The sequence below is a fragment of the Hyla sarda genome, chromosome 2, assembly GCF_029499605.1.
Source record: "Hyla sarda isolate aHylSar1 chromosome 2, aHylSar1.hap1, whole genome shotgun sequence".
Taxonomy (NCBI): domain Eukaryota; kingdom Metazoa; phylum Chordata; class Amphibia; order Anura; family Hylidae; genus Hyla; species Hyla sarda.
In genome coordinates this window covers 438,259,889-438,286,455 of record NC_079190.1, presented here as the reverse complement: position 1 = coordinate 438,286,455, position 26,567 = coordinate 438,259,889, and the positions used below count along the sequence as shown (strand labels likewise).

Here is a 26,567-nt window from a genome sequence, read left to right as displayed (position 1 = left end):
GATTTGCGGCGATCGCCGACATGGGGGGCCTACATGGCCCCCCTCGGCGTTTGCCCTGGATGCCTGCTGAAAGATTTCAGCAGGCATCCAGTTCCGATCTCTGCCCGGCGAGCGGCAGAGACCGGAAATACAACAGGACGTTCTCTAACGTCCTTGGGCATTAAAGCCCAGGTAGTGGGGACGTTAGAGAACGTCCTATGTCCTTAACAGGTTAAAGGGGTATTCCAGGCCAAAACTTTTTTTTTTTTTTTTTTAAATATATCAACTGGCTCCGGAAAGTTAAACAGATTTGTAAATTTCTTCTATTAAAAAATCTTAATCCTTCCAATAGTTATTAGCTTCTGAAGTTGAGTTTTTTTTGTCTAACTGCTCTCTGATGACTCACGTCCCGGGAGCTGTGCAGTTCCTATGAGGATATTCTCCCATCATGCACAGCTCCCGTGACGTGACATCACCATTGAGCAGTTAGACAGAAAACTTCAGAAGCTAATAACTATTGGAAGGATTAAGATTTTTTTTAATAGAAGTAATTTACAAATCTGTTTAACTTTCCGGAGCCAGTTGATATATATAAAAAAAGGTTTTGCATGGAATACCCCTTTAAACCATTTCAGCCATATTTATACACCTATAGGTACATAAAAAAAAAAAATTAAAAAAAATATTAAATTTCAGCCCATCTTCTAAAAGGATGGAGCAGTAGATTATCTAAGAGCCGAAGAACGTGGTCTCGAATCACTCACAGTGCAAGAAAAAGTGCAAAGTGTTACACTAAAAAAAAAACGTGCACAGAGGATGCCGTCTATCACAAGCCCTTCTCTGATAGGAGAGAGGCCCCCCAATAAACCTTACCCTTCACCTCCGGACCAAAAGGTACCTGCGAGGTTCCAGGTTTGATGTCCCTTTTCACCGAAGCTACTAAGGGACCACAAATGCTCCCGGCATCCCCCTTGGCGTTAGCCAATGTATCTGCCCGCAGGCCGATAACGGTCGGTACCCTGCCCATGCAGAAGTACCCTGGGTTTTTGCAGGGAGGTGCGGAACCTAATGGCCACACACACCTCCCCTAGACCGGCAGGAGGGACACCCTGATGGAGAAGTAGATACCAGAAAAAGCTATGAGGACTAGTCGTAAAATGTGGATGTAATGTAATCCACCAGGGATGTCCGGATACCATTTCATTAAAGAGTAGCTCCCCCATCATATTTTTTTTTTTTCTGTCCCTGCTTATTGCCAATCTATCCCTAACCCCCTCCCTGCTTTTAATTTTTCTTTTTATTATATTAAAAGTAACTTTTTTTTCTGCCTGGCAGTGTGCTCGCTACCAGGCAGACTTCCCCAGCAGGCACCACGTCACTGATGCCTGCTGGAGACAACACTTCCGCCCTTAGTTTATCTACACAGGGTGCCTCCAGCTGTTTCACCACTACAACTCCCAGCTTGCCCTGACATCTATTGGCTGTCAGGGCATGCTGGGAGTTGTAGTAGTGAAACAGCTGGAGGCACCCTGTGTAAATAAACTATAAGTTTGTGCCATGCGGCGCTACAGCGCTAGCCCGTTCCCTCCGTCAAACCCCTATAGCCCATTCCCTCCATCACAAACCCCCGCCCGCATATCCCATTCCCTCCATCACAAACCCCCCGCCCGCATACCCCGTTCCCTCCGTTCTGATACCTGCAGAGTTCGGCAGTGGGCGTGCAGGGACAGCGGCGGCGACATGTGCAGGAGGAGTGGCCTCCCAGCCAGTGGCCGGGGAGCCAATGCACTCGCTCCCGTCTGTCTGATTGACAGGCAGGGAGCGAGAGCAGCCTAAATGAAAAAGGACTGATTACCAGGCCAAAATCAGTCCTTTTTCAGGCGTGACGTCACGCCAGGCTGCAGCCGGCCACTAGGAGGGAGACCCCTAGTGGCCGGTTTTTAAACGTAAATTTCACCATGATAATCCAAAAAAAATAATGACAATATATTAGAGATATGTTGTAGTACATAAGTACTACAACATATCAAAAAATTAAGTTGGTGACAGTGCCCATTTAAAAGTGAGCACTGACTTATTCTAGTACTTTGAGGAAAAGCAATGCATATACAGCAGCAGGTACCTCCTTTGCGCAGAACAAGGAATTTATTTACATATAAGCAGCCAGACCACTATCTCCAGAACAACTGCGCTGAATTTCATATTGTAAGCAGCATTAGAAGGAGGGTAACCTGCACCATCTACCTCACTCACGGGTGGTCACCAGTTTTCCCAGTCTCCTGAAGAGACTGTCTGGTGCAGCAGCCATGTTGAAGACATGAAGTAACAGAAGTCACATTAGTATTCTGCCATTTAGTCGTCTTTTAAAGCTGAGTAAGTACTGTAAGCTCAGCGTGAAGACTACTGAATTGCAGAATACTAGTGTAACGTGTTATTCAACTTTATGTCTCCTATTTATCTGCTGCTGCACCAGATCTTCTCTGCAAGAGACTTGGAAAGCTGGGTGACAGGCAGTACACAAAGCTGAGGGACAAAAGGTGAGCCCTGCACTGTGTACTGCCCGTCACACAGCTTTCCTAGTCTTCTGAAGAACCAACAAGGAAGGCTGCTCATCCTCCTTTCACTTGTCATTAACCCCTTAGGGACTCAGCCTATTTTCACCTTAATTTTCGTTTTTGCATTTTCCTTTTTCCTCCTTCCCTTCTAAAAAATCATAACACTTTCAATTTTGCACCTACAGACCCATATAAGGGCTTGTTTTTTGCATCACCAGTTGTACTTTGTAATGACATCACTTATTTTATAATATAACCTGCGGCAAAACAACATTTTTTTTTATTTGTGCGGTGAAATAGAAAAAAAATACGCCATTTTGTAAATTTTGGGGGCTCCCGTTTGGTAGAAATGACACCTTATCTTTATTCTGTAGGTCCATACGGTTACAAGGATACCTAATTTATATAGGTTTGGTTTTATTTTAATACTTAAAAAAAATTATGGACTACATGTACCAAAATTAGTATGTTTAAAATTGGCATCTTCTGACCCCTAAAACTTTATTTTTCCGTGTACGGGGCGGTATGAGGGCGAATTTTTTGCACCGTCTTTAGTTTTTATCGGTACCATTTTTGTTTTGATGGGACTTTTTGATCGCTTTTTATTAATATTTTTATGGTATATGAAGTGACCAAAAATGCACAATTTTGGATTTTGGTATTTTTTTATGGGTTAGCTAACCTTATATTTTAAAAGTTTGGACACTTACGCACACTGCCAGTACCATATATGATTATTTTTATTCTTTATTACATTATTTTATTTAAAAAATGGGAAAAGGGGGGTGATTTAAACTTTTAATAGGGAAGGGGTTAATGAACTTTTATTAACCCATAGGAGGTTAAAACATGCAATCTTCTTATTGCATACACTGTTCAATGCTATGTCATAGCATAGCATTGATCAGTGTAACCGGCGCTCTGCTGCTCTAGGCATGGAGCAGTAGATCACAAATAAGACGACGGAGGAGAGGCAGGCAAGGACCCTCCCGTCGCCTGGTAAGCTGATCGGGACATTGCGATTTTGTCGCTATAGCCCCGATCAGCTCCACTGAGCTGCCCGGATTTTTACTTTTGCTTTAGACGCCGCAATCAACTGATCGCAGCGTCTAAAGGGTTAATGCCATGCCCGGCATTGGACGTGGGTCCTGGCTGCCCGTAGCAACTAGAACCCACAGGGTTTAACCTGTTCTTCGCTGGCAAGAACAGTTTAAACCCGTTAAACTGTACCAGGGCGTACAGGTACGCCCTGAGACCTTAATGATCGGGGATGCAGGGCATATGCATACACCCTGCGTCCCCAGGAGGTTAAAAAGGTGCTACGGTGGAAAACTTTTTCATCATCAACTGGTGCCAGAAAGTTAAACAGATGTGTAAATTACTTCTATTAAAAATGCTTAATCCTTCCAGTACTTATTAGCGGCTGTATAGTACAGAAGAAATTATTTTCTTATTGGATTTCTTTTCTGTCTTACCACAGTGCTCTCTGCTGCCACCTCTGTCCATTTTAGGAACTATCCAGAGCAGAATACGTTTGCTATGGGGATTTTCTCCTACTCTGGACAGTTCCTGACATGGACAGAGGTGTCAGCAGAGGGCACTGTGGTCGTGACAAAAGAAATCCAAAAATAAATTAATTTCCTCTGTAGTATACAGCCGCTAATAAGTACTGGAAGGATTAAGATTTTTTTTTTATAGAAGCAATTTACAAATCCATTTAACTATATGGCAACAGTTGATTTATATATAAAAAAAAAAAAAAGGACCCCTTTAAGTGCCTTCTCCCTGTCATCTCACAACCCCTGTAGGTAGTAACTCCAGACCACGCGCCCTCATTTTGCCATCCACATCATGGTGTCATATAGAGGAGCATGTGACATACACGTCACTCTGCCCCCTCCACTGCACTCGACTGCTTCAAGCACCGTAATGCTACGGAGGAGGCAGAGCCCACCTGTAGGTAATAGCCTCGTACTCTTAAAAATGCTGTCCCTGCAGCTATTGCCTGTGTGTCTCTATGAGAACAAACACAGGAAGTGAGGACAGGACAGGCAGGGCTCTGTGCAGACTCCTGGCTTGTCAATCATCCTGATGTGTGAGGCGGGAGCGTGTCAGAGCACCTCAGAGCCCTGCTTGTCCACCAGTATTTGGACTAGGGAGAAAAAATATACACATTTTTTTTAACCAATGTATATTACAAATATACATATAATGGTATTATCTACATTATATAAAAAGTTTTTATTAATGATAGGTACGCTTTAAACAGCTAAGTTACCAAAAATTCACGTTTTTAATTTTTTAGACACCTTTTGTTAAGCCTTCTACCGAACTACATCATAACTTTCCATATCGGAAGAGCAAACACGGAATACTTAAAAAAAATATCTAATTAGGAGGCTCTATTGTTTGGAAAAAAAAAAAGTAAAAGTAAAATAGAAAACTGATAAAAATAAAATACATAGACTTCTTTTCTTACTGTCCCCCCCCCCCCCCCATTTATTCTTCCTTGACCTTGTGTGTTAATCTAGCTTTCCAAAAATATCCAATAAAACTGAATATTTTCTGAATAAATTAAACGATTTAATTTTTTTTTTATTTCATTGTTAAAATAAACCATGCAGCAAAATAATCAATCCTAATGTTGACCTTCTCTGCATAGAACTGCAGTGCAGCTGCTGCTCTGTCCCATGACAATAAAGTGTTCTTTAAATAAATCCCGGTTACATAACTTGCCTCAAACTCTGTCCAGCATTCACTAATAGCAGGATTGGATGAGCATTGAAGCAGAACATGATAAGCACTAGCAGGCAGAATACGTCTTGCCAAAATACACCCCTCGCCCCAGTAATAATCAGGAAATGAGGCCGACTGTCATACTGAAAGATCATTCTCCTCATCTAATCCCAGTGTTCTCCACAATAGACTATAACCCTCCCAAAAGTCTTCATAACAACATTACTACACACAGGAGATCAAAAACTATATATATGGACAGAAGATAGGATTTGGCTTAAAGTGCAAACCGCATATTTCAGGCGATCTTCAGCTCCAGCATGGGGAGGCGCAGGCCACGCTGGACGGTACCTTTGCTAAGGCAACCGTACTATAGGGCTGGGCGGTATGACCAAATGTGTGTAGCACGGTATTTTTTAAGCTTTTGGCGGTTCCACGGTATTTCCTAGCCCCCCCCCCCCACGTATTATCTATCAGCCCACATCCCCATTGGGGCAAATACTCACATGTCACCAGCAAGCGCTGCCCTCCTTGTCCAGTTAGTTGCGGCCTCCGGCGCTGACAATCTATACTGTGCGGTATCCCTATGCTCAGGCTGCAGAAGGTAAACAAAATAAACTTTAACGCACCTACGTCGGCCTTACGCTGGGGACGGGAACATCGGACAGCCGTCAGCCTATCACTGGCTACAGCGATGTTCTGCCTCGGCCGGTGATAGGCTGAGCCCACTGTCACATAAGGAGCTCTGGACGGCTTCTTACATGACAGTGGGCTCAACCTATCACCGGCCGAGGCAGAACATCGCTGCGGCCGGTGATAGGCTGACGGCTATCCGACGTTCCCGTCCCCAGGACATAAGTGATGCCGGTACTGGACCAACAGGAGGCGAGTTAAAGTTTATTTTGTTTATTTTTTGCAGCCCGGGCATAGGGATACCACACAATATAGAGCAGTGGTCTCCAACCTGCGGACCTCCAGATGTTGCAAAACTACAACTCCCGGCATGCTGGGAGTTATAGTTTTGCCACATCTGGAAGTCCGCAGGTTGGAGACCACTGTTATAGAGTTTCAGCGCCGGCGGCCGCAACTAACAGGACGAGGAGGGCAGCGCTTGCGGGTGACGTGCGTAGTACCCTGATGGGGACGGCGCTGGGCTAATAATTAATTGGGGGGGGGGGGGGCAGAACAGCGCTCGCAGGTCACATATGATTAGTTCCCCGATGTGGGGACAGCACAGTGCTGGGCTGATTTATTCATTCGTGAGGGGGAGGGGCCAAACCGGTATTGCCGATTCATATCGTGCAGCACAAAAATTTCGGTGTTCGGTATAAACTGGTATACCGCCCAGCCCTAAGTCCTTTACTCTTAAGTCCATGCAAGAGCCATTGAACTTTGCTGAGTGTGGTAAGGCTGTCTCTGCAAATGTATCGCCCAGCAATGCCGGGGTCTCCCCATGCTAAAGATCACATGGTCTTAGAACTTGCGCATTAAGTAAACATTTTAAAGGGAATCTGTCAGCTCTAGATCATGATCAAGTGTCAAGGAGGCTGTGCTAAGCCACAGGATGCACGCCTCCCCCTGAATTGACCACCAGCTAGAGTGGACAGATTGCCTTTTATGGCTGCAGGCTCGCATTGGCTCATGTTTAAGTTTGCATGAGCCAAGTTTGAATATTGCATGTCCAATAAACAATTTACTACAAGATCGGTTGCAGAAATATGTGGGGCAGAGACACACAAATTTCTGCCATGGAGGCCCCCAGGTCTACACAAAGATAAGCCTAATTCAACAAGATTAAAGGGGTATTCCAGGAAAAAACTTTTTTTTTATATATCAACTGGCTCAAGAAAGTTAAACAGATTTGTAAATGACTTCTATTAAAAAAATCTTAATCCTTTCAGTACTTATGAGCTTCTGAAGTTAAGGTTGTTCTTCTCTATCTAAATGTTCTCTGATGACACGAGTCTCGGGAAACGCCCAGTTTACTGTCACGATGCCGGCTGGCAGGTAGTGGATCCTCTGTGCCAGAGAGGGATTGGCGTGGACCGTGCTAGTGGATCGGTTCTAAGTCACTACTGGTTTTCACCAGAGCCCGCCGCAAAGCGGGATGGTCTTGCAGCGGCGGTAGTAACCAGGTCGTATCCACTAGCAACGGCTCAACCTCACTGACTGCTGAAGATAGGCGCGGTACAAGGGAGTAGACAGAAGCAAGGTCGGACGTAGCAGAAGGTCGGGGCAGGCAGCAAGGATCGTAGTCGGGGGCAACGGCAGGAGGTCTGGAACACAGGCTAGGAACACACAAGGAAACGCTTTCACTGGCACAATGGCAACAAGATCCGGCGAGGGAGTGAAGGGGAAGTGAGGTATAAATAGGGAGTGCACAGGTGAACACACTAATTGGAACCACTGCGCCAATCAGCGGCGCAGTGGCCCTTTAAATCGCAGAGACCCGGCGCGCGCGCGCCCTAGGGAGCGGGGCCGCGCGCGCCGGGACAGGACAGACGGAGAGCGAGTCAGGTACGGGAGCCGGGATGCGCATCGCGAGCGGGCGCTACCCGCATCGCGAATCGCATCCCGGCTGGAGACGGTATCGCAGCGCACCGGGTCAGTGGAGCTGCCCGGAGCGCTGCGGTAGCGAGAGAGAAGCTAACGCTCCGGGGAGGAGCGGGGACCCGGAGCGCTCGGCGTAACAGTACCCCCCCCCTTGGGTCTCCCCCTCTTCTTAGAGCCTGAGAACCTGAGGAGCAGACTTTTGTCTAGGATGTTGTCCTCAGGTTCCCAGGATCTCTCTTCAGGTCCACAGCCCTCCCAATCCACCAAAAAGAACTTTTTTCCTCTGACCGTCTTGGAGGCCAGTATCTCTTTCACTGAGAAGACGTCAGAAGAACCGGAGACAGGAGTGGGAGAAACTAATTTGGGAGAGAAACGGTTGATGATGAGTGGTTTAAGAAGAGAGACATGAAAGGCATTAGGAATACGGAGAGAAGGAGGAAGAAGAAGTTTGTAAGAGACAGGATTAATTTGGCACAAGACTTTGAAGGGACCAAGATAGCGTGGACCCAGTTTGTAACTGGGGACACGAAAGCGGACATATTTAGCGGAGAGCCATACCTTGTCTCCGGGAGCAAAAATGGGGGGAGCTCTTCTTTTCTTATCGGCAAACTTTTTCATGCGAGATGAAGCCTGTAAAAGAGAAACTTGGGTCTCTTTCCATATGGTGGAAAGATCACGAGTCACTTCATCTACCGCGGGCAAACCAGAGGGCAAGGGAGTAGGGAGGGGGGGAAGAGGGTGACGGCCGTACACCACGAAAAATGGGGATTTGGAGGAAGATTCAGAGACTCTAAAGTTATACGAGAATTCGGCCCATGGTAGAAGATCTGCCCAATCATCCTGGCGGGAGGAAACAAAATGTCGTAAATAATCACCCAAGACCTGGTTAATTCTTTCTACTTGTCCATTGGATTGAGGATGATATGCAGAAGAAAAGTTTAATTTAATCTTGAGTTGTTTACAGAGAGCCCTCCAGAATTTTGACACGAATTGGACGCCTCTATCCGAGACTATTTGTGTGGGCAACCCGTGAAGACGAAAAATGTGTACAAAAAATTGTTTAGCCAACTGAGGCGCTGAAGGAAGACCAGGAAGAGGGATGAAATGTGCCATCTTGGAGAATCGATCAACGACCACCCAAACAACAGTGTTGCCACGGGATGGGGGTAGGTCTGTAATAAAATCCATACCAATCAGAGACCAAGGCTGTTCGGGGACAGGCAGAGGATGAAGAAAACCAGCGGGCTTCTGGCGAGGAGTCTTATCCCGAGCACAGACAGTGCAGGCTCGCACAAAGTCCACGATATCCGTCTCCAGAGTCGGCCACCAATAGAAGCGAGAGATGAGTTGCACAGATTTCTTGATGCCTGTATGACCTGCGAGATGGGAGGAGTGACCCCATTTGAGGATTCCGAGGCGTTGGCGTGGAGAGACGAAGGTCTTTCCTGGAGGAGTTTGCCTGATGGAGGCTGGAGAAGTGGAGATCAGGCAGTCAGGAGGAATGATGTGTTGCGGAGAGAGTTCAACTTCCGAGGCATCCGAGGAACGAGAGAGAGCATCGGCCCTAATGTTCTTATCGGCAGGCCGAAAGTGAATTTCAAAATTAAATCGGGCAAAGAACAGAGACCACCTGGCCTGGCGAGGATTCAGCCGTTGGGCAGACTGGAGATAGGAGAGGTTCTTGTGATCGGTGTAAATAATAACAGGAAATCTTGATCCCTCCAGCAGATGCCTCCATTCCTCAAGTGCTAATTTAATGGCTAGAAGCTCTCGATCCCCGATGGAGTAGTTCCTCTCCGCCGGAGAGAAGGTCCTAGAAAAAAAACCACAAGTAACAGCATGCCCGGAAGAATTTTTTTGTAGAAGGACCGCTCCAGCTCCTACAGAGGAGGCATCAACCTCCAATAGGAAGGGTTTAGATGGGTCAGGTCTGGAGAGCACGGGAGCCGAAGAAAAGGCAGACTTGAGCCGTTTAAAGGCGTCTTCCGCTTGAGGAGGCCAAGACTTGGGATTGGCATTTTTTTTGGTTAAAGCCACGATAGGGGCCACAACGGTAGAAAAATGTGGAATAAATTGCCTGTAATAATTGGCGAACCCCAAAAAACGTTGGATAGCACGGAGTCCGGAGGGGCGTGGCCAATCTAAGACGGCAGAGAGTTTGTCTGGATCCATTTGTAGTCCCTGGCCAGAGACCAAGTATCCTAGGAAAGGAAGAGATTGGCATTCAAACAGACATTTCTCTATCTTGGCATAAAGTTGATTGTCACGAAGTCTCTGAAGAACCATACGGACATGCTGGCGGTGTTCTTCTAGATTGGCAGAAAAAATCAGGATATCGTCCAGATATACAACAACACAGGAGTATAAGAGATCACGAAAAATTTCATTAACAAAGTCTTGGAAGACGGCAGGGGCGTTGCACAGGCCAAAGGGCATGACCAGATACTCAAAGTGTCCATCTCTAGTGTTAAATGCCGTTTTCCATTCATCCCCCTCTCTGATGCGGATGAGATTATAAGCACCTCTTAAGTCCAGTTTGGTAAAGATGTGGGCACCTTGGAGGCGATCAAAGAGTTCAGAGATGAGGGGTAGAGGGTAGCGGTTCTTTATCGTGATTTTATTAAGACCGCGGTAGTCAATGCAAGGGCGTAGAGAGCCATCTTTTTTGGACACAAAGAAAAATCCGGCTCCGGCAGGAGAGGAGGATTTACGGATAAAGCCTTTTTTTAAATTTTCCTGGATGTACTCCGACATAGCAAGAGTCTCTGGGGCGGACAGAGGATAGATTCTGCCCCGGGGTGGAGTAGTGCCCGGGAGGAGGTCAATAGGACAATCATAAGGCCTGTGAGGAGGTAGAGTCTCAGCTTGTTTTTTGCAAAAAACATCCGCAAAGTCCATATAGGCCTTAGGGAGACCGGTTACAGGGGGAACCACAGAGTCACGGCAAGGGGTACTGGGAACCGGTTTTAGGCAGTCCTTGAAACAAGAGGGCCCCCAACTCTTGATCTCCCCAGTGGACCAATCCAGGGTTGGGGAATGGAGTTGAAGCCAGGGTAGTCCAAGGAGGATTTCGGAAGTGCAATTGGGGAGGACCAAAAATTCAATCTTCTCGTGATGAGGTCCGATGCACATTAGAAGGGGCTCCGTGCGGAAACGTATGGTACAATCCAATCTTTCATTGTTTACACAATTGATGTAGAGGGGTCTGGCGAGACTGGTCACTGGGATGTTGAACCTGTTGACGAGAGAGGCCAAAATAAAATTTCCTGCAGATCCGGAATCCAAGAAGGCCATAGTAGAGAAGGAGAAGGCAGAGGCAGATATCCGCACAGGCACAGTAAGACGTGGAGAAGCAGAGTAGACATCAAGGACTGTCTCACCTTTGTGCGGAGTCAGCGTACGTCTTTCCAGGCGGGGAGGACGGATAGGACAATCCTTCAGGAAGTGTTCGGTACTGGCACAGTACAGACAGAGATTCTCCATGCGGCGTCGTGTCCTCTCTTGAGGTGTCAGGCGAGACCGGTCGACCTGCATAGCCTCCACGGCGGGAGGCACAGAAACGGATTGCAGGGGACCAGAGGAGAGAGGAGCCGGGGAGAAAAAACGTCTAGTGCGAACAAAGTCCATATCCTGGCGGAGCTCCTGACGCCTTTCGGAAAAACGCATGTCAATGCGAGTGGCAAGATGGATGAGTTCATGTAGGTTAGCAGGGATTTCTCGTGCGGCCAGAACATCTTTAATGTTGCTGGATAGGCCTTTTTTAAAGGTCGCGCAGAGGGCCTCATTATTCCAGGATAATTCTGAAGCAAGAGTACGGAATTGTACGGCGTACTCGCCAACGGAAGAATTACCCTGGACCAGGTTCAACAGGGCAGTCTCAGCAGAAGAGGCTCGGGCAGGTTCCTCAAAGACACTTCGAATTTCTGAGAAGAAGGAGTGTATAGAGGCAGTGACGGGGTCATTGCGGTCCCAGAGCGGTGTGGCCCATGACAGAGCTTTTCCAGACAGAAGGCTGACTACGAAAGCCACCTTAGACCTTTCAGTAGGGAACTGGTCCGACATCATCTCCAAGTGCAGGGAACATTGGGAAAGAAAGCCACGGCAGAATTTAGAGTCCCCATCAAATTTATCCGGCAAGGATAGTCGTAGACCAGAAGCGGCCACTCGCTGCGGAGGAGGTGCAGGAGTTGGCGGAGGAGATGATTGCTGAAGCTGTGGTAGTAGCTGCTGTAGCATCACGGTCAGTTGAGACAGCTGTTGGCCTTGTTGCGCTATCTGTTGTGACTGCTGGGCGACCACCGTGGTGAGGTCGGCGACAACTGGCAGAGGAACTTCAGCGGGATCCATGGCCGGATCTACTGTCACGATGCCGGCTGGCAGGTAGTGGATCCTCTGTGCCAGAGAGGGATTGGCGTGGACCGTGCTAGTGGATCGGTTCTAAGTCACTACTGGTTTTCACCAGAGCCCGCCGCAAAGCGGGATGGTCTTGCTGCGGCGGTAGTGACCAGGTCGTATCCACTAGCAACGGCTCAACCTCACTGACTGCTGAAGATAGGCGCGGTACAAGGGAGTAGACAGAAGCAAGGTCGGACGTAGCAGAAGGTCGGGGCAGGCAGCAAGGATCGTAGTCGGGGGCAACGGCAGGAGGTCTGGAACACAGGCTAGGAACACACAAGGAAACGCTTTCACTGGCACAATGGCAACAAGATCCGGCGAGGGAGTGAAGGGGAAGTGAGGTATAAATAGGGAGTGCACAGGTGAACACACTAATTGGAACCACTGCGCCAATCAGCGGCGCAGTGGCCCTTTAAATCGCAGAGACCCGGCGCGCGCGCGCCCTAGGGAGTGGGGCCGCGCGCGCCGGGACAGGACAGACGGAGAGCGAGTCAGGTACGGGAGCCGGGATGCGCATCGCGAGCGGGCGCTACCCGCATCGCGAATCGCATCCCGGCTGGAGACGGTATCGCAGCGCACCGGGTCAGTGGAGCTGCCCGGAGCGCTGCGGTAGCGAGAGAGAAGCGAACGCTCCGGGGAGGAGCGGGGACCCGGAGCGCTCGGCGTAACATTTACAAGCAAATCCCCATAGCAAACCTCTTCTAAACTGGGCGTTTCCCGAGACACGTGTCATTAGAGAACATTTAGATAGAGAGGAACAACCTTAACTTCAGAAGCTCATAAGTACTGAAAGGATTAAGATTTTTTAATAGAAGTCATTTACAAATCTGTTTAACGTTCTGGAGCCAGTTGATATATGAAAAAAGTTTTTTCCTGGATAACCCCTTTAACCCCTTAAGGACCACGGACGTATGAGTACGTCCCTGCGCCCTGGGTCTTAAGGACCAGGGACGTACTCCTACGTCTCAGCGAATTTCGCATCCCGCCGCGCGCTGGGCGGGTTGCGAAACCGGACGCCTGCTGAAATCATTCAGCAGGCGTCCCAGGCAAACGCCGAGGGGAGTCCCGGGACCCCCACATGTCGACGATCGCCGCAAATGGCAAGTGAATTCACACTTGCGATTTGCGCGATTACGGGTCATTATGGGCCTATGGTGACCCGGAATATAAGGGGGATCGCGGGTGTCTAAGACACCCACAATCCCCCTGAAGAGATAAGAGTGAGGTGGCACGGGTGTCACCCCTCCTATCCCTGCTATTGGTGGTCTAGACGCGACCACCAATAGCAGATCGGGGGCGGGGGGGGGGGGGGGGGGTTAACTTTCGTTTTCCCCGTTCTGCCCACCCACAATAGGCGAGGCAGAACGGGGAAACGACAGAGGACCGGCTCCGGAGTCCACTTACCGATCTGTGGAGGCTGTGGACGACGATCGGCATCGGAGATAGCCGGGCGGCGATGTCGTGCAGCAAGCTCCCTGGATCCGACGGAAGCCGGTAAGTTGCCTAGCAACATTTGGAGGGCTGCAGTCCGAGACCACTATATAGGTCTCTATATTGTAGCATTACAGATGTTGCAAAACTACAACTCCCGGCATGCCCAGACAGCTGTTTGGGCATGCTGGGAGTTGTAGTTTTGCAACAGCTGGAGGGCTACAGTTTGAGACCACTATATGGTAGTCTCTGAACTATAGCCTTCCAGATCTTGCAAAACAACAACTCCTAGCATGCCCACACAACTGTTTGCTGTCTGGGCATGCTGAGATTTGTAGTTTTGCAGCATCTGGAGGGCCACAGTTTGCATGCTGGGAGTTGTAGTTGCGATCCCTCCAGCTGTTGCATAACTACATCTCCCAGCATGCCCTTCGGTGATCAGTACATGCTGGGAGTTGTAGTTTTGCAACAGCTGGAGGCACACTGGTTGGAAAATATTGAGTTAGATAACAGAACCTAACTGAAGGTTTTCCAACCAGTGTGCCTCCAGCTGTTGCAAAAGTACAACTCCCAGCATGCACGGTCTTGTCAGTACATGCTCGGAGTTGTAGTTTTGAAACAGCTGTACAGGGTACATTCACACGGGCAGGCTTACAGTAAGTTTTCTGCTTCAAGTATGAGCTGCGGCAAATTTTTTGCCGCAGCGCAAACTTCTAGCAGGGAACTCACTGTAAACCTCCGCCAGTGTGAATGTACCCTAAAAACACTTCACTAACACATAATAAAGGGTAAAACACTACATATACACCCCCTTACACTGTCCCCCCCCAATAAAAATTAAAAACGTATTGTACGGCAGTGTTTCCAAAACGGAGCCTCCAGCTGTTGAAAAACAACTCCCCCCAGCATTTCTGGACAGCCACTGACTGTCCAGGCATGCTGGGAGTTTAGCAACAGCTGGAGGCACCCTGTTTGGGAACCACTGGCGTAGAATAGCCCTATGTGCATCCCTATGCAATGCCTAATTTAGTACTCAAATGCGCATGGCGCTCTCTCACTTCGGAGCCCTGTCGTATTTCAAGGAAACAGTTTAGGGCCACATATGGGGTATCTCCGTACTCGGGAGAAATTACACTACAAATTTTGGTGGGCTTTTTCTCCTTTTACCCCTTTTACTCCTTTATGAAAAGGAAAAGTTGGGGTCTACACCAGCCTGTTAGTGTAAAAAAAAATTTTTTTTTACACTAACATGCTGGTGTTGCCCTTTACTTTTTATTTTCACAAGAGGTAAAAGGAAAAAAAGACTCCCAAAATTTGTAACGCAATTTCTCCTGAGTATGGAAATACCCCATATGTGGGCGTAAAATGCTCTGCGGACGCACAAGGCTCAGGAGTGAGAGTGCACCATGTACATTTGAAGCCTAAGTGATTTGCACAGGGGTGGCTAATTTTACAGAGGTTCTGACATAAATGAAAAAAAATAAATACCGACATGTGACCCTATTTTGGAAACTACACCCCTCACGGAATGTAACAAGGGGTATAGTGAGCATTAACACCCCACAGGTGTTTGACAAATTTTTGTTAAAGTTGGATGGGAAAATGAAAAAAATATATATTTTTTCACTATAATGCTGGTGTTACCCAAAATGTTTCCTTTTCACAAGGGAAAATAGGAAAAAAAGCCCCCCAAAATTTGTAACCCCATTTCTTCTGAGTAAGAAAATACCCCATATGTGGATGTAAAGTGCTCGGCGGGCGAACTACAATGCTCAGAACAGAAGGAGCGCCATTGGGATTTTGAAGAGAAAATGTGTCCGGAATTGAAGGCCACGTGTGTTTACAAAGACCCCATAGTGCAAGAACAATGGACCCCCCAACATGTGACCCCATTTTGGAAACTACACCCCTCACGTAATGTAATAAGGGGTGTAGTGAGCATTTACGCCCCACAGGTGTCTGACAGATTTTTGGAACAGTGGTCCGTGAAAATGAAAAATTTTATTTTTCATTTGCTCAGCCCACTGTTTCAAAGATCTGTCAAATGCCAGTAGGGTGTAAATACTCACTGCACCCCTTATTAAATTCTGTGAGGGGTGTAGTTTCCAAAATGGGGTCACATGTGGGGGGTCCACTGTTCTGGCACCACGGGGGGCTTTGTAAATGCACATAGCCCCTGACTACCATTTCAAACAAATTCACTCTTCAAAAGCTCAATGGCGCTCCTCCTCTTCTAAGCATTGTAGTTCGACCGCAGGGCACTTGACGTCCACACATGGGGTATTTCCATACTCAGAAGAAATGGGGTTACAAATTTTGGTGGGTATTTTCTGCTATTAACCCTTGCAAAAATGTGAAATTTGGGGGGAAACATTTTAGTGAAAATTTTTTTTTTTTACATATGCAAAAGTTGTGAAACCCCTGTGGGGTATTAAGGCTCACTTTATTCCTTGTTACATTCCTCAAGGGGTCTAGTTTCCAAAATGGTATGCCATGTGTTTTTTTTTTTTTTTGCTGTTCTGGCACCATAGGGGCTTCCTAAATGCAACATGCCCCCCGACCAAAATTTGTTCTCAAAAAGCCAAGTATGACTCCTTCTCTTCTGAGCATTGTAGTTCGCCCGTAGTGCACTTCAGGTCAACTTATGGGGTACCTCCATACTCAGAAGAGATGGGGTTACAAATTTTGGGGGGTATTTTCTGCTATTAACCCTTGCAAAAATGTGAAATTTGGGGGGGGGGGGAAACACACATTTTAGTGAAAATTTTCTTTTTTTTTACATATGCAAAAGTCGTGAAACACATGTGGGGTATTAATTCACTTAATTCCTTGTTACGTTCCTCAAGGGGTCTAGTTTCCAAAATGGTATGCCATATGTTTTTTTTCTGCTGTTCTGGCACCTTAGGGGCTTCCCAAATGCAACATGCCCCCAAAAACCATTTCAGAAAAACATACTCTCCAAAATCCCCTTGTCGCTCCTTCCCTTCTGAGCCCTCTACTGTGCCCGCCGAACACTTTACATAGACATATGAGGTATGTGTTTACTCGAGAGAAATTGGGCTACAAATACAAGTATAAATTTTCTCCTTTTACCCCTTGTAAAAATTCAAAAATTGGGTCTACAAGAACATGCAAGTGTAAAAAATGAAGATTGTGAATTTTCTCCTTCACTTTGCTGCTATTCCTGTGAAACACCTAAAGGGTTAAAATGCTGACTGAATGTCATTTTGAATACTTTGGGGGGTGTAGTTTTTATAATGGGGTCTTTTACGGGGTATTTCTAATATGAAGACCCTTCAAATCCATTTCAAACCTGAACTGGTCCCTGAAAAATAGTGAGTTTGAAAATTTTGTGAAAAATTGGAAAATTGCTGCTGAATTTTGAAGTCCTCTGGTGTCTTCCAAAAGTAAAAACACGTCAATTTTATGATGCAAACATAAAGTAGACCTATTGTATATGTTAATAAAAAAAACGTATTTGGAATATCCATTTTTCTTACAAGCAGAAATCTTCAAAGTTCGAAAAATGCAAAATTTTCTATTTTTTCATCAAATTTGGGGATTTTTCACCAAGAAAGGATGCAAGTTACCTCAAAAATTTTCCACCATGTTAAAGTAGAATATGTCACGAAAAAACAATCTCGGAATCAGAATGATAACTAAAAGCATTCCAGAGTTATTAATGTTTAAAGTGACAGTGGTCAGAAGTTCAAAAAACGCTCCGGTCCTAAGGTGTAAAATAGCCTGGTCCTTAAGTGGTTAATACTAGTCAGATAAATTTGCTAGCTTTGCCAGAAGCATTTAGCTGAGTGCTTCACTCTTAACTTTTACATATCTCTATGACAAATGTGTTTTTTTTGTTTAGTTTTTTTTTAACAATTTTAAAATATGTCATTTAAAAAAAAGAAAATTTTAATAAACTGCATAGCTTTATTATATTAACCCTTCAGAGTTGTGACAAGAGGATATTAGTGCTCTCACTGTTATTGAGCTAAGACTCCCATTTATGGTGCACAGCTATTTCTCTGCTCTTTTTCAGTAGGTGGGATCAGAAATAGAGGCTATAACATAACATTTCAAAAGGAAGAAAGTTGTTTGAAAGGACAGTGACCAAGTGTCCATGTTCCCCACCAGCTGGAAAGCCAGTTGGGGAACAGTGCCCTGAGTAATACAACTGGGTTAAATTAAGTAATATAATATATAATAATATAAAATAAGTTATTGTGTGGCTGATGAGCAGCAGAAAGAAATTGCTGATCAAAACTAAGTACACAATTTAATACTGAATAAGCGAAACAAAAATGCCTAAAATCCCTTTAACAAAAGAATTTACTGAGAGCCACACCAATAACCATGAACATTAAAGGGGTACTCTGGTGCTTTAACATCTTATCCCCTATCCAAAGGATGGGGACCCCCGGGATCATGCACGCGGCACCCCGTTTGTAATCATTACGGTCGACCGCAGGGCTGGCGGCGTGTGACGTCACACTCCGCCCCTCAATGCAAACCTACGGGAGGGGGCGGGAGTCACGCATCCAGCCGCTCTGTTCTGTAGCTATGGGACATTCTGTAGCTGTGGGTGCACCCAGTAAAGAGCTAAGTTTGCAAGGAGAACCCATACCTGCCAGGCATTTACCTTACAGCAGCAGGCACTGCAGGGGGGGACATGAAGGAAGGGGAAGCAGCGTGACATCACAACCACTGATTCTTTGGAATATATTGGAATATTTGAATACGATATATAAGCCATCACATGACCACAGGCTTCACTTTTTCCCCCATTCACTATGCAATAAATGATATGCATGTACCGTATTTTTCGCCCTATAGGACGCACCGGCGTATAAGACGCACCCAATTTATAGGTGCAAAATCGAAAAAGAATAAAGATTTTGAACCCAATAGTGGTCTTCAACCTGCGGACCTCCAGATGTTGCAAAACTACAACTCCCAGCATGTCCGGACAGCCGTTTGCTGTCCGGGCATGCTGGGAGTTGTAGTTTTGCAACATCTGGAGGTCCGCAGATTGAAGACCACTGCATAGGAGGTAATAGTCGCGTGTCCCCGCCGCCCTGGATGTCGCTCCATCGCTGTCGTCGTGTCCCCGTCGCTCTCTGCTGCCGGCCGGGTATCCTCGCTCTCCGTCGCCGTCATCACGTCGTTACGCACGCCGACGCACGTACGCGACGACGTGATGACTAGGAAGGAGATCGCCGGCCATACAGGGGATCCCTGAACGGAGAAGACACCGAGGAGGCAGGTAAGGTCCCCCCCGGTGTCCTGTAAGCACTAACCCGGCTATTCAGTCGAGCTGTTCGGGACCGCTGCGGTGAAATCGCGGCGGTCCCAAACCGCCCGACTGAACAGCCGGGTTAGTGTCACTTTCCCTTCTGACGCGGCGGTCAGCTTTGATCGCCGCGTCTGAAGGGTTAATACAGGGCATCACCGCGATCGGTGTTGTCCTGTATTAGCCGCGGATCCCGGCCGTTGATTGCCGCAGGGACCGCCGCGATAGGGGTGTATTCGCCGTATAAGATGCACCGACTTTTTCCCCCCAGTTTTGGGGAAGAAAAAGTGCGTCTTATACGGCGAAAAATACCGTATAAGCTACTAATAAATACTGCAAGTAACTGCAAAAAAAACAAAAAAAACTTGAAAGGGGGCTGTGGTTTTTGTTTAAGACAAAATATAAAATATTGCTGGCAAAAACAGAAACACCTGTAAACAATACAGCTCCCGTATTAGGTTTTTGATTTAAATTTTTTTTTTTTTTTTTTAAACACTGATTCCTCAAAACCTGACTTAACTATCAAAACGTGTGTACAAAATTTAATCCGTATACAGTTGAAAACCATATACGGTTTGCAAAATGATGTCCTCCGGTTGCATCAGTTTTTGAAGAAAAAAAAATGAATAAGTTTTTAACTTTTCACTCCATTATGAATAAAGTTTCACTTGTTTGATTGAAATTCCAAGAAAAAAAAGTGTGCAAAGTAAAAAACCGTATGGTGCAAACCGGATGGAACTGTACGTATCTACAGTTCTGTACGGTTCCCATTGACTCCAAAGTTTAAAAAAAAATAATAATAAATAAAAACGTATAAGTTTCAATACCGTTTTTCACCCGGACCGAAAATCGTGGTAGAATACGGTTTTGGGTACGGGGAAAAAAAATAAACTGACAAAAACGTACAGGATGCCAAACGGACACAACCGGATGCATCTTTTGGCATACGGTTTTCAATGGAGAGTCAACGAATACGGTTTTCATTGGAGAGTCAATGCATACGGTTTTCAATATGGTTCCGTACGGTTTTCAAATTGAAAACGTATACAGGAACTGTATTGCAAAAACGTGGTGTGAACCCAGTCTACAAGATGTTTTCAAGGACAGTGTGACAGCTGTTTGGATGGCACTGACCTGTTGGTGACGGCTGCTGGAGAAGGTGTACTGTACAGGGTGGGTGGAGTAGCGGCTCTGCTCATTGCTGAACGCTCCTTGGTTAGGAGCATACCCTGAACTTGACATAATGGGAGACAAAGTCCTCGCTGAAGAGTAAGGTCAGGGGCGGTGCAGTGTCATGTTGTCAGGAAACCACTACCTGGGGAGAAAAAACACACAGGTTTTACTTATCAGCAATAGATAAAGCTGGCAGGCAATACAGTAAGAACACTCATGTACATCACATACACCGGATCATAAAGGGGGATGGTCCCTCCCAACTACATTACATAAGGCATTGCTCTGACCTTTATACAGACACCATTTTAAGGTTGGCAAAAAAAAATAAAAAATTATCTAGACAAAAAACTAAAGTATTTTTGGGAATAAACCACATATATCTTTTACCAGTTTGGAAATACAGTCATGTAGTAGCCTAGAGCTGCATTCACCCCATTTCACATCTGAAGCTTCGTCTGGTGACCTGCTTTATGGCAGGTGAACCCCTTCTATACCGGATTGCCTAGATTGGCCCTTGAATCAGGGACTACTTCTGTTCATGACATTTACCTCCTAATATAAGGAAACTGGAAATTGGTTTATAGGGATTTCTTATTGCAGAGTTTAATGGACTTTAGTGTCACCTTTCAAACCTATTACCCCAAGCACTGTACCATGTTAAATAGGAGAATACTATTTGGAGGCCACCATACACATAAGTGTGGTGTTTCCTAACCAGGGCGCTACCAGCTGTTGCAAAACTACAACTCCCAGCATGCCTGGACAGCCTTCGGCTGTCCAGGCATGCTGAGAGTTGTAGTTTTGCAACAGCTGGAGGCACCCTGGTTGGGAAACATTGCCTTAGTGTATGGTGGCCAAACTCCAATTTCAGCAGGGCAAGCTGACCATCTAATGTTTTTGGTGTCCTATTAAGTACCTACCCCGCTCCCTCCAAAAGAAAGATTGTCCATGTAAGGCTGCGTTCACATCACGGTTGTAGCCTACGGCTGTCGGATTCAGCTGGGGGAGGGGAAAACCGTGCGCTCCCGTATCCAAGCCAGATCGGTGCCACAGCCCATTCACTTTAATGAGCCAACTGGAGTACAACAGTGACTCCGGGTCGGCTCATTTCTGCTCCGTATCCGGTTTTGTGACCGGACCTAAAAGCATAGTATACTACAGTTTTAGGTCTGGTCAGGAAACCGCATACGGGTCAAAACTGAGCCGACCGGAGTCACCATTTGACTCCGGTCAGCTCATTAAAGTGAATGGGTTTTGGCGCCGATCCAGCTGGGATACGGGAGCGCACAGTTTGCCCCTCCCCCAGCCGGATCCGGCACCCGTAGAGTAAAACCGAGATGTGAATGCAGCCTTAGATGTCACAAAACCTACAAAACTGACACTACACTAGATACACAAGTCATAGATCTTCACTGAATATCAAAATGTACACAAAAGACCTTCCCACATTTTAAAACTACCCACCCTTAAGAACCCAAAAACCTTCTTAGTCACCGGCAAAGAAATATTGGCCATGTTAACCATCCATTCTGAACACATGAAAGGTTTGCTAAGCTAAGAGTTCATGTTTATTTTATAGGGGAGAATCAGGATGGATTCCCATTTTATGTGTATAGCTACCATAGGTAGGATACAGTATCACCTGGGACTCACAACTAGAGATGAGTGAATTTACAGTAAATTCGATTCGTCACAAACTTCTCGGCTCGGCAGTTGATGACTTATCCTGCATAAATTAGTTCAGCCTTCAGGTGCTCCGGTGGGCTGGAAAAGGTGGATACATTCCTAGGAAAGAGTCTCCTAGGACTGTATCCACCTTTTCCAGCCCATGGGAGCACCTGAAAGCTGAACTAATTTATGGAGGAAAAGTCATCAACTGCCGAGCCGAGAAGTTTGTGACAAATCAAATTTACTGTAAGTTCGCTCATCTCTACTCACAACATGTATATGTTTAACTATACACTTTTTACTGGAGACTAGTGTAGTCCACCTCTACAGATTTCATGCCTTATTGTGTAATAAATATACATAATAAGCCAAACAGAAGTAAAAATAAATAAATAAAAAACACTAATCCTGGAGTACATGCATCCCAAATGACATAGTCCTACTGGTGCTCGGTTACACCATTATGGTGGAATCTGACAATAATAAGCTTTCTGCACTCCCAGCGTTCGAAACATTTTGCTCAAAACGCTGGGTGCAGGCCGCGGAGGTGGTGATGTCACAGCCACACCCCTCATGATGTCACACCACGTCCCCTCAATGCAAGTCTATGTGAAGCTGTCACGCCCCATCCCATAGACTTGCATTAAGGGGGTGTGGCGTGATTTCTCAAGGGGCTTGGCTGGTGATGTCACAACCCCCGCAGCCTGCACCCAGTGTTCAAAACTAAGTGTCCCCAATGCTGAGGCAGTGGAGTATCCCTTTAAGATCACAACACATATCTCCAAGATGCCTTCATCAGATGTCCAAGAATAATGGTTACACTTAGGTATTGGGTTTTTTGTGACATTAGCTGCTTGTCCCAAGAATCAGACGAGACTGAGCTTAGGGTTTATTCCACCTACAGTTACACAGAGCTGCAGCCATTGCTATAAATACAGTGGTCCCTCAAGTTACAATATTAATTGGTTCCAGGATGACCATTGTATGTTGAGGCCATAACTCTATGGAAACCTGGTAATTGGTTCCGAAGCCCCAAAATTTCCTCCAAAATAGGAAAAAGTGAGGATTAAAGAAAAATAAAGTAGATAACTAATACAGTGACCCCCCGACCTACGATGGCCCCGACATATGATCAAATCGACATACGATGCTTTTTCATGTCGGGGCCATCACATTAAGTGCTATCCGGCAGCACAAAATGCTTAACCTGCTGCCGGATAGCAGCTTAATATTCCCCGTGTGGTGCGGTAAGTATTACTTACCCCTCCACGATGCTCCGGGGTGCCCTCCGGGTCCAGCGCTGTTCCTCCGGTGTCTTCTCGGCCCTCTCTGGTGACGTCACTACGCTGTTGTGCACGTCATCCAATAGGAACGGCGTACGCAGCGGCGTAATGACGTCGCTACGCAGGTCCAGTAAGGCCTTGCGGAAGACAGCAGAGGACCGGAGAAGACAGCGGAGGACCGGAGAAGACAGCGGAGGACCGGAGAAGACAGCGGAGGACCGGAGAAGACAGCGGAGAGCCCACCATCGGGAGCGGCGGGACGCAGTCCGGAGCGGCGGGGATAGGCGAATACAGCTTCCTATACTTTACATTGCACGAATCCCTCAACATACGATGGATTCGACCAACGATGGCTCGTTTGGAACAAATTACCATCGTATGTTGAGGGACCACTAAAGTAAATCCTTACATATAAAATAAAAAAGATCTGCTGGGAGCTGTAATCACTGTCTGTTTCAGTGTTTCCCAACCAGGGTGCCTCCAGCTGTGGCAAAACTACAACTCTCAGCATGCCCGGACAGCCTTGGCTGTCCGGGCATGCTGGCAGTTGTAGATTTGCAACAGCTGGAGGCACCCTCGTAGGGAAACACTGGTCTATGTAGAGGACAGGAGCTTCTTCAGGGTCCTGTACAGTACACAATTTCCTAAAAAAGTTAAATGGAGCCACCCTCACCTGGTGTCCAAAGGAGCAGCTAACCCTGGGACAGGTAAAGAAGTACTGTAGGAGGCGCTACCAGACATCAGTCTGGTGCATACGCTTCAGTAATACAGGGGTTTTACCAGTGAAATGTCCGTTCTGATTGGTCGGTTCTTCCGGCCATTGACAAGTGTCACAGATCTGGACTGTCTGTATTGTATGTTGAGTCTGGTTTCAAGTTACAGTCCAGTCAATACCATTGTATGTTGAAACTATTGTAAGTTGAGGCCATTGTAAGTTGAGGGATCACTGTATACAAGATGGCGGCACAGAAAAGCATTTGGTGATGTATTTGCTCAATGACTGGCCCACACACTGAGTGAGCGAAGGGCAAAGTAGGCAGGAAGATGGAGCAGATGCTTGTGCCGCCCGCTGGCTCTGAGCTTCATGTAACTCCCTGGTGAGGACACAGGGATGTCGGCTTATTGCTGCTTATGCTTCTATACGACAGGTACTGCAATCCTGGGAAATACACATAGGAACACATGACCCAGAGCAGATATTCCAAGGACTGTAATAACCATCATACATTTCTCCAACTCGCTATGAAATTATTGTAATAGGGTATAAATGGAATGGTTTGGCACTAGATCATGTTTCCAATCCAAGGTTTAACACAACTTATTCGCCTAGACTTAAACTCTGTTCCCTGTACACATTTCGCATATATATATAGTAAACAACAAGAAAAAACAAAAAAAAAAACTGCAAACACTAAACATATCAATAAGCCACCTTTCACTTAGCGTATGCCAAGAGTGTGTTCTAATGGCCCCTTCTTTTCTCCCACCCCTTAGGAGAGCTCAGTCCACTATGGCCCTTATTTACTAAGAGTGTTGTGTAGGTTTCTTTGTGGGTTTTAATTCCCTACAATTTATTTTCCACAGTATTTACTAAAGGTTTCCCCACATTTTGCTTAAATTTATAATTTTTTATTTTTATTTTTTTTACACATGCTCTGATCTGTAGAGTTTTCCTCAGCTCAAATCCACCACATTTTCTGTGGAAACTTTAGTAAATATGTTGGGATTTTGTGAAAATGTCGTGAACACGCCCCTTTTCAGTGACCACGCCCCTTTACCGGCGGATTTCCCTTTCCAGACGCCCCTTTTTCGGGTTCCCTTAGCAAAATGGAGAGTTAGTTGGGTTTTTTTCAATTCAGGTGCAAATTCTGGCGCAGACAGAATTTCAGGCGCAATGCGCCCAAAACTGTTTAACAACCTGACAAAAAATGTCAGGTTTGCAATAGTAAATGAGGGCCTATGTGTCTGATCCGAACGTTTGCATATAAACTATAAAAAGCTTCCAAAGCAAATGCCAAATATATCCATGGGGCCCCACACACCCAAAAGGATCAGGTTGGTATACCCTGAAATACTTTCTTTTCTCTACTGTACAGGAAAGCTAAATGTGCCACTGCCGAAAAAAGAAGAAGTATACTGAATGGTATAAGTTACAGTCAATGGACACAATAGGCTACTGTATGCCTGTCATTTCATTTTATACCTCAACCAAATGGCCCAAAAACATTCTGCACAGAACTTTACACTGCCCAAACCACAAGTTCCCTTTAACAAATGTTTTCCCATTTGGGACATTTATGGCTGTGCTGATTTTGGGGCTGTTTGCTTCTAGCACCTGCAACCAGGTTGGAGGATGCAGATGAACCCTCATTCTAAAGATAGGTGAGGGTCGCAGAGGTGGGAGCCACGTCTAGGGAACTTTTATGGCGAATTCTTTAAATACCTGTAATTTCAGGAAAAAGCTGCCTTGTGAGGAACAGCACTATTTCTGGCCATTATATATCATGTAAACAGTGGGGCAAAAAGTATTTAGTCAGCCACCTATTGTGCAAGTTCTCCTACTTAAAAAGATGAGAGGCTCCTGTAATTTTCATCCTAGGTATACCTCAACTATGAGAGACATAATGAGAAAAAAAAATACATAAAATCACCTTGTCTGATTTTAAAAGAATTTATTCGCAAATTATGGTGTAAAATAAGTATTTGGTCACCTAAAAACAGGAAAGATTTCTGGCTCTCACAGACCTGTAACTTCTTCTCTGTCCTCCACTTGTTACCTGTATTAATGGCTCCTTTTTGAACTTGTTATCAGTATATAAGACACCTGTCCACAACCTCAAACAGTCACACTCCAAACTCAACTATGGCCGTCCACAAACCTCCACAAAGAGCTGTCGAAGGACACCAGAAACAAAATTGTAGACTTGCACCAGGCTGGAAAGACTGAATCTGCATTAGGCAAGCAGCTTGGTGTGAAGAAATCAACTGTGGGAGCAATTATTAGGAAATGGAAGACTTTAATTGTGCATGTATTGTGAGATTTTGAGTGAAAACCTCCTTGAAGATGAAACGTGGCTGGGTCTATCAGCATGACAACAATCCCAAACACACCGCCCGGGCAATGTAGCAGTGGCTTCGTAAGAAGCATTTCAAGATCCTGGAGTTGCCTAGCCAGTCTACAAATCTCAACCCCATAGAAAACCTTTGAAGGGATTTGAAAAGTCCATATTGCCCAGTGACAGCCCCAAAACATCACTGTTCTAGAGGAGATCTGCATGGAGGAATGGGCCAAAATACCAGCAACTGTGTGTGAAAACCTTGTGAAGAACAAAGGGTATATAACTAAGTATTGAGATTAACTTTTGTTATTGACCAAATACTTATTTTTCACCATAATTTGCAAATAAATTCTTTAAAAAAAAATAAAAAAAAAAACAGACAGACAATGTAACATTTTGCCCCACTGTATAAATATACTGTAAATGTCCCAGAAGGGAATAA

At 45.9% G+C, this 26,567-nt stretch overlaps 1 protein-coding gene across 11 annotated transcripts in view; it reads right to left on the bottom strand.

Annotated features, from left to right (window-relative positions):
* The window catches only part of NCOR1 (nuclear receptor corepressor 1), a 193,511-nt gene that overhangs the window by 143,611 nt on the left and 23,333 nt on the right, over positions 1 to 26,567 (bottom strand). For all 11 annotated transcript variants that reach the window (XM_056559210.1, XM_056559218.1, XM_056559214.1 and 8 more), the window contains exon 2: positions 20,074 to 20,254. In XM_056559210.1, the coding sequence (XP_056415185.1) occupies positions 20,074 to 20,181 (108 nt within the window). In that variant the 5' untranslated portion in view covers positions 20,182 to 20,254. The remainder of the gene's footprint in view (positions 1 to 20,073; positions 20,255 to 26,567) is intronic.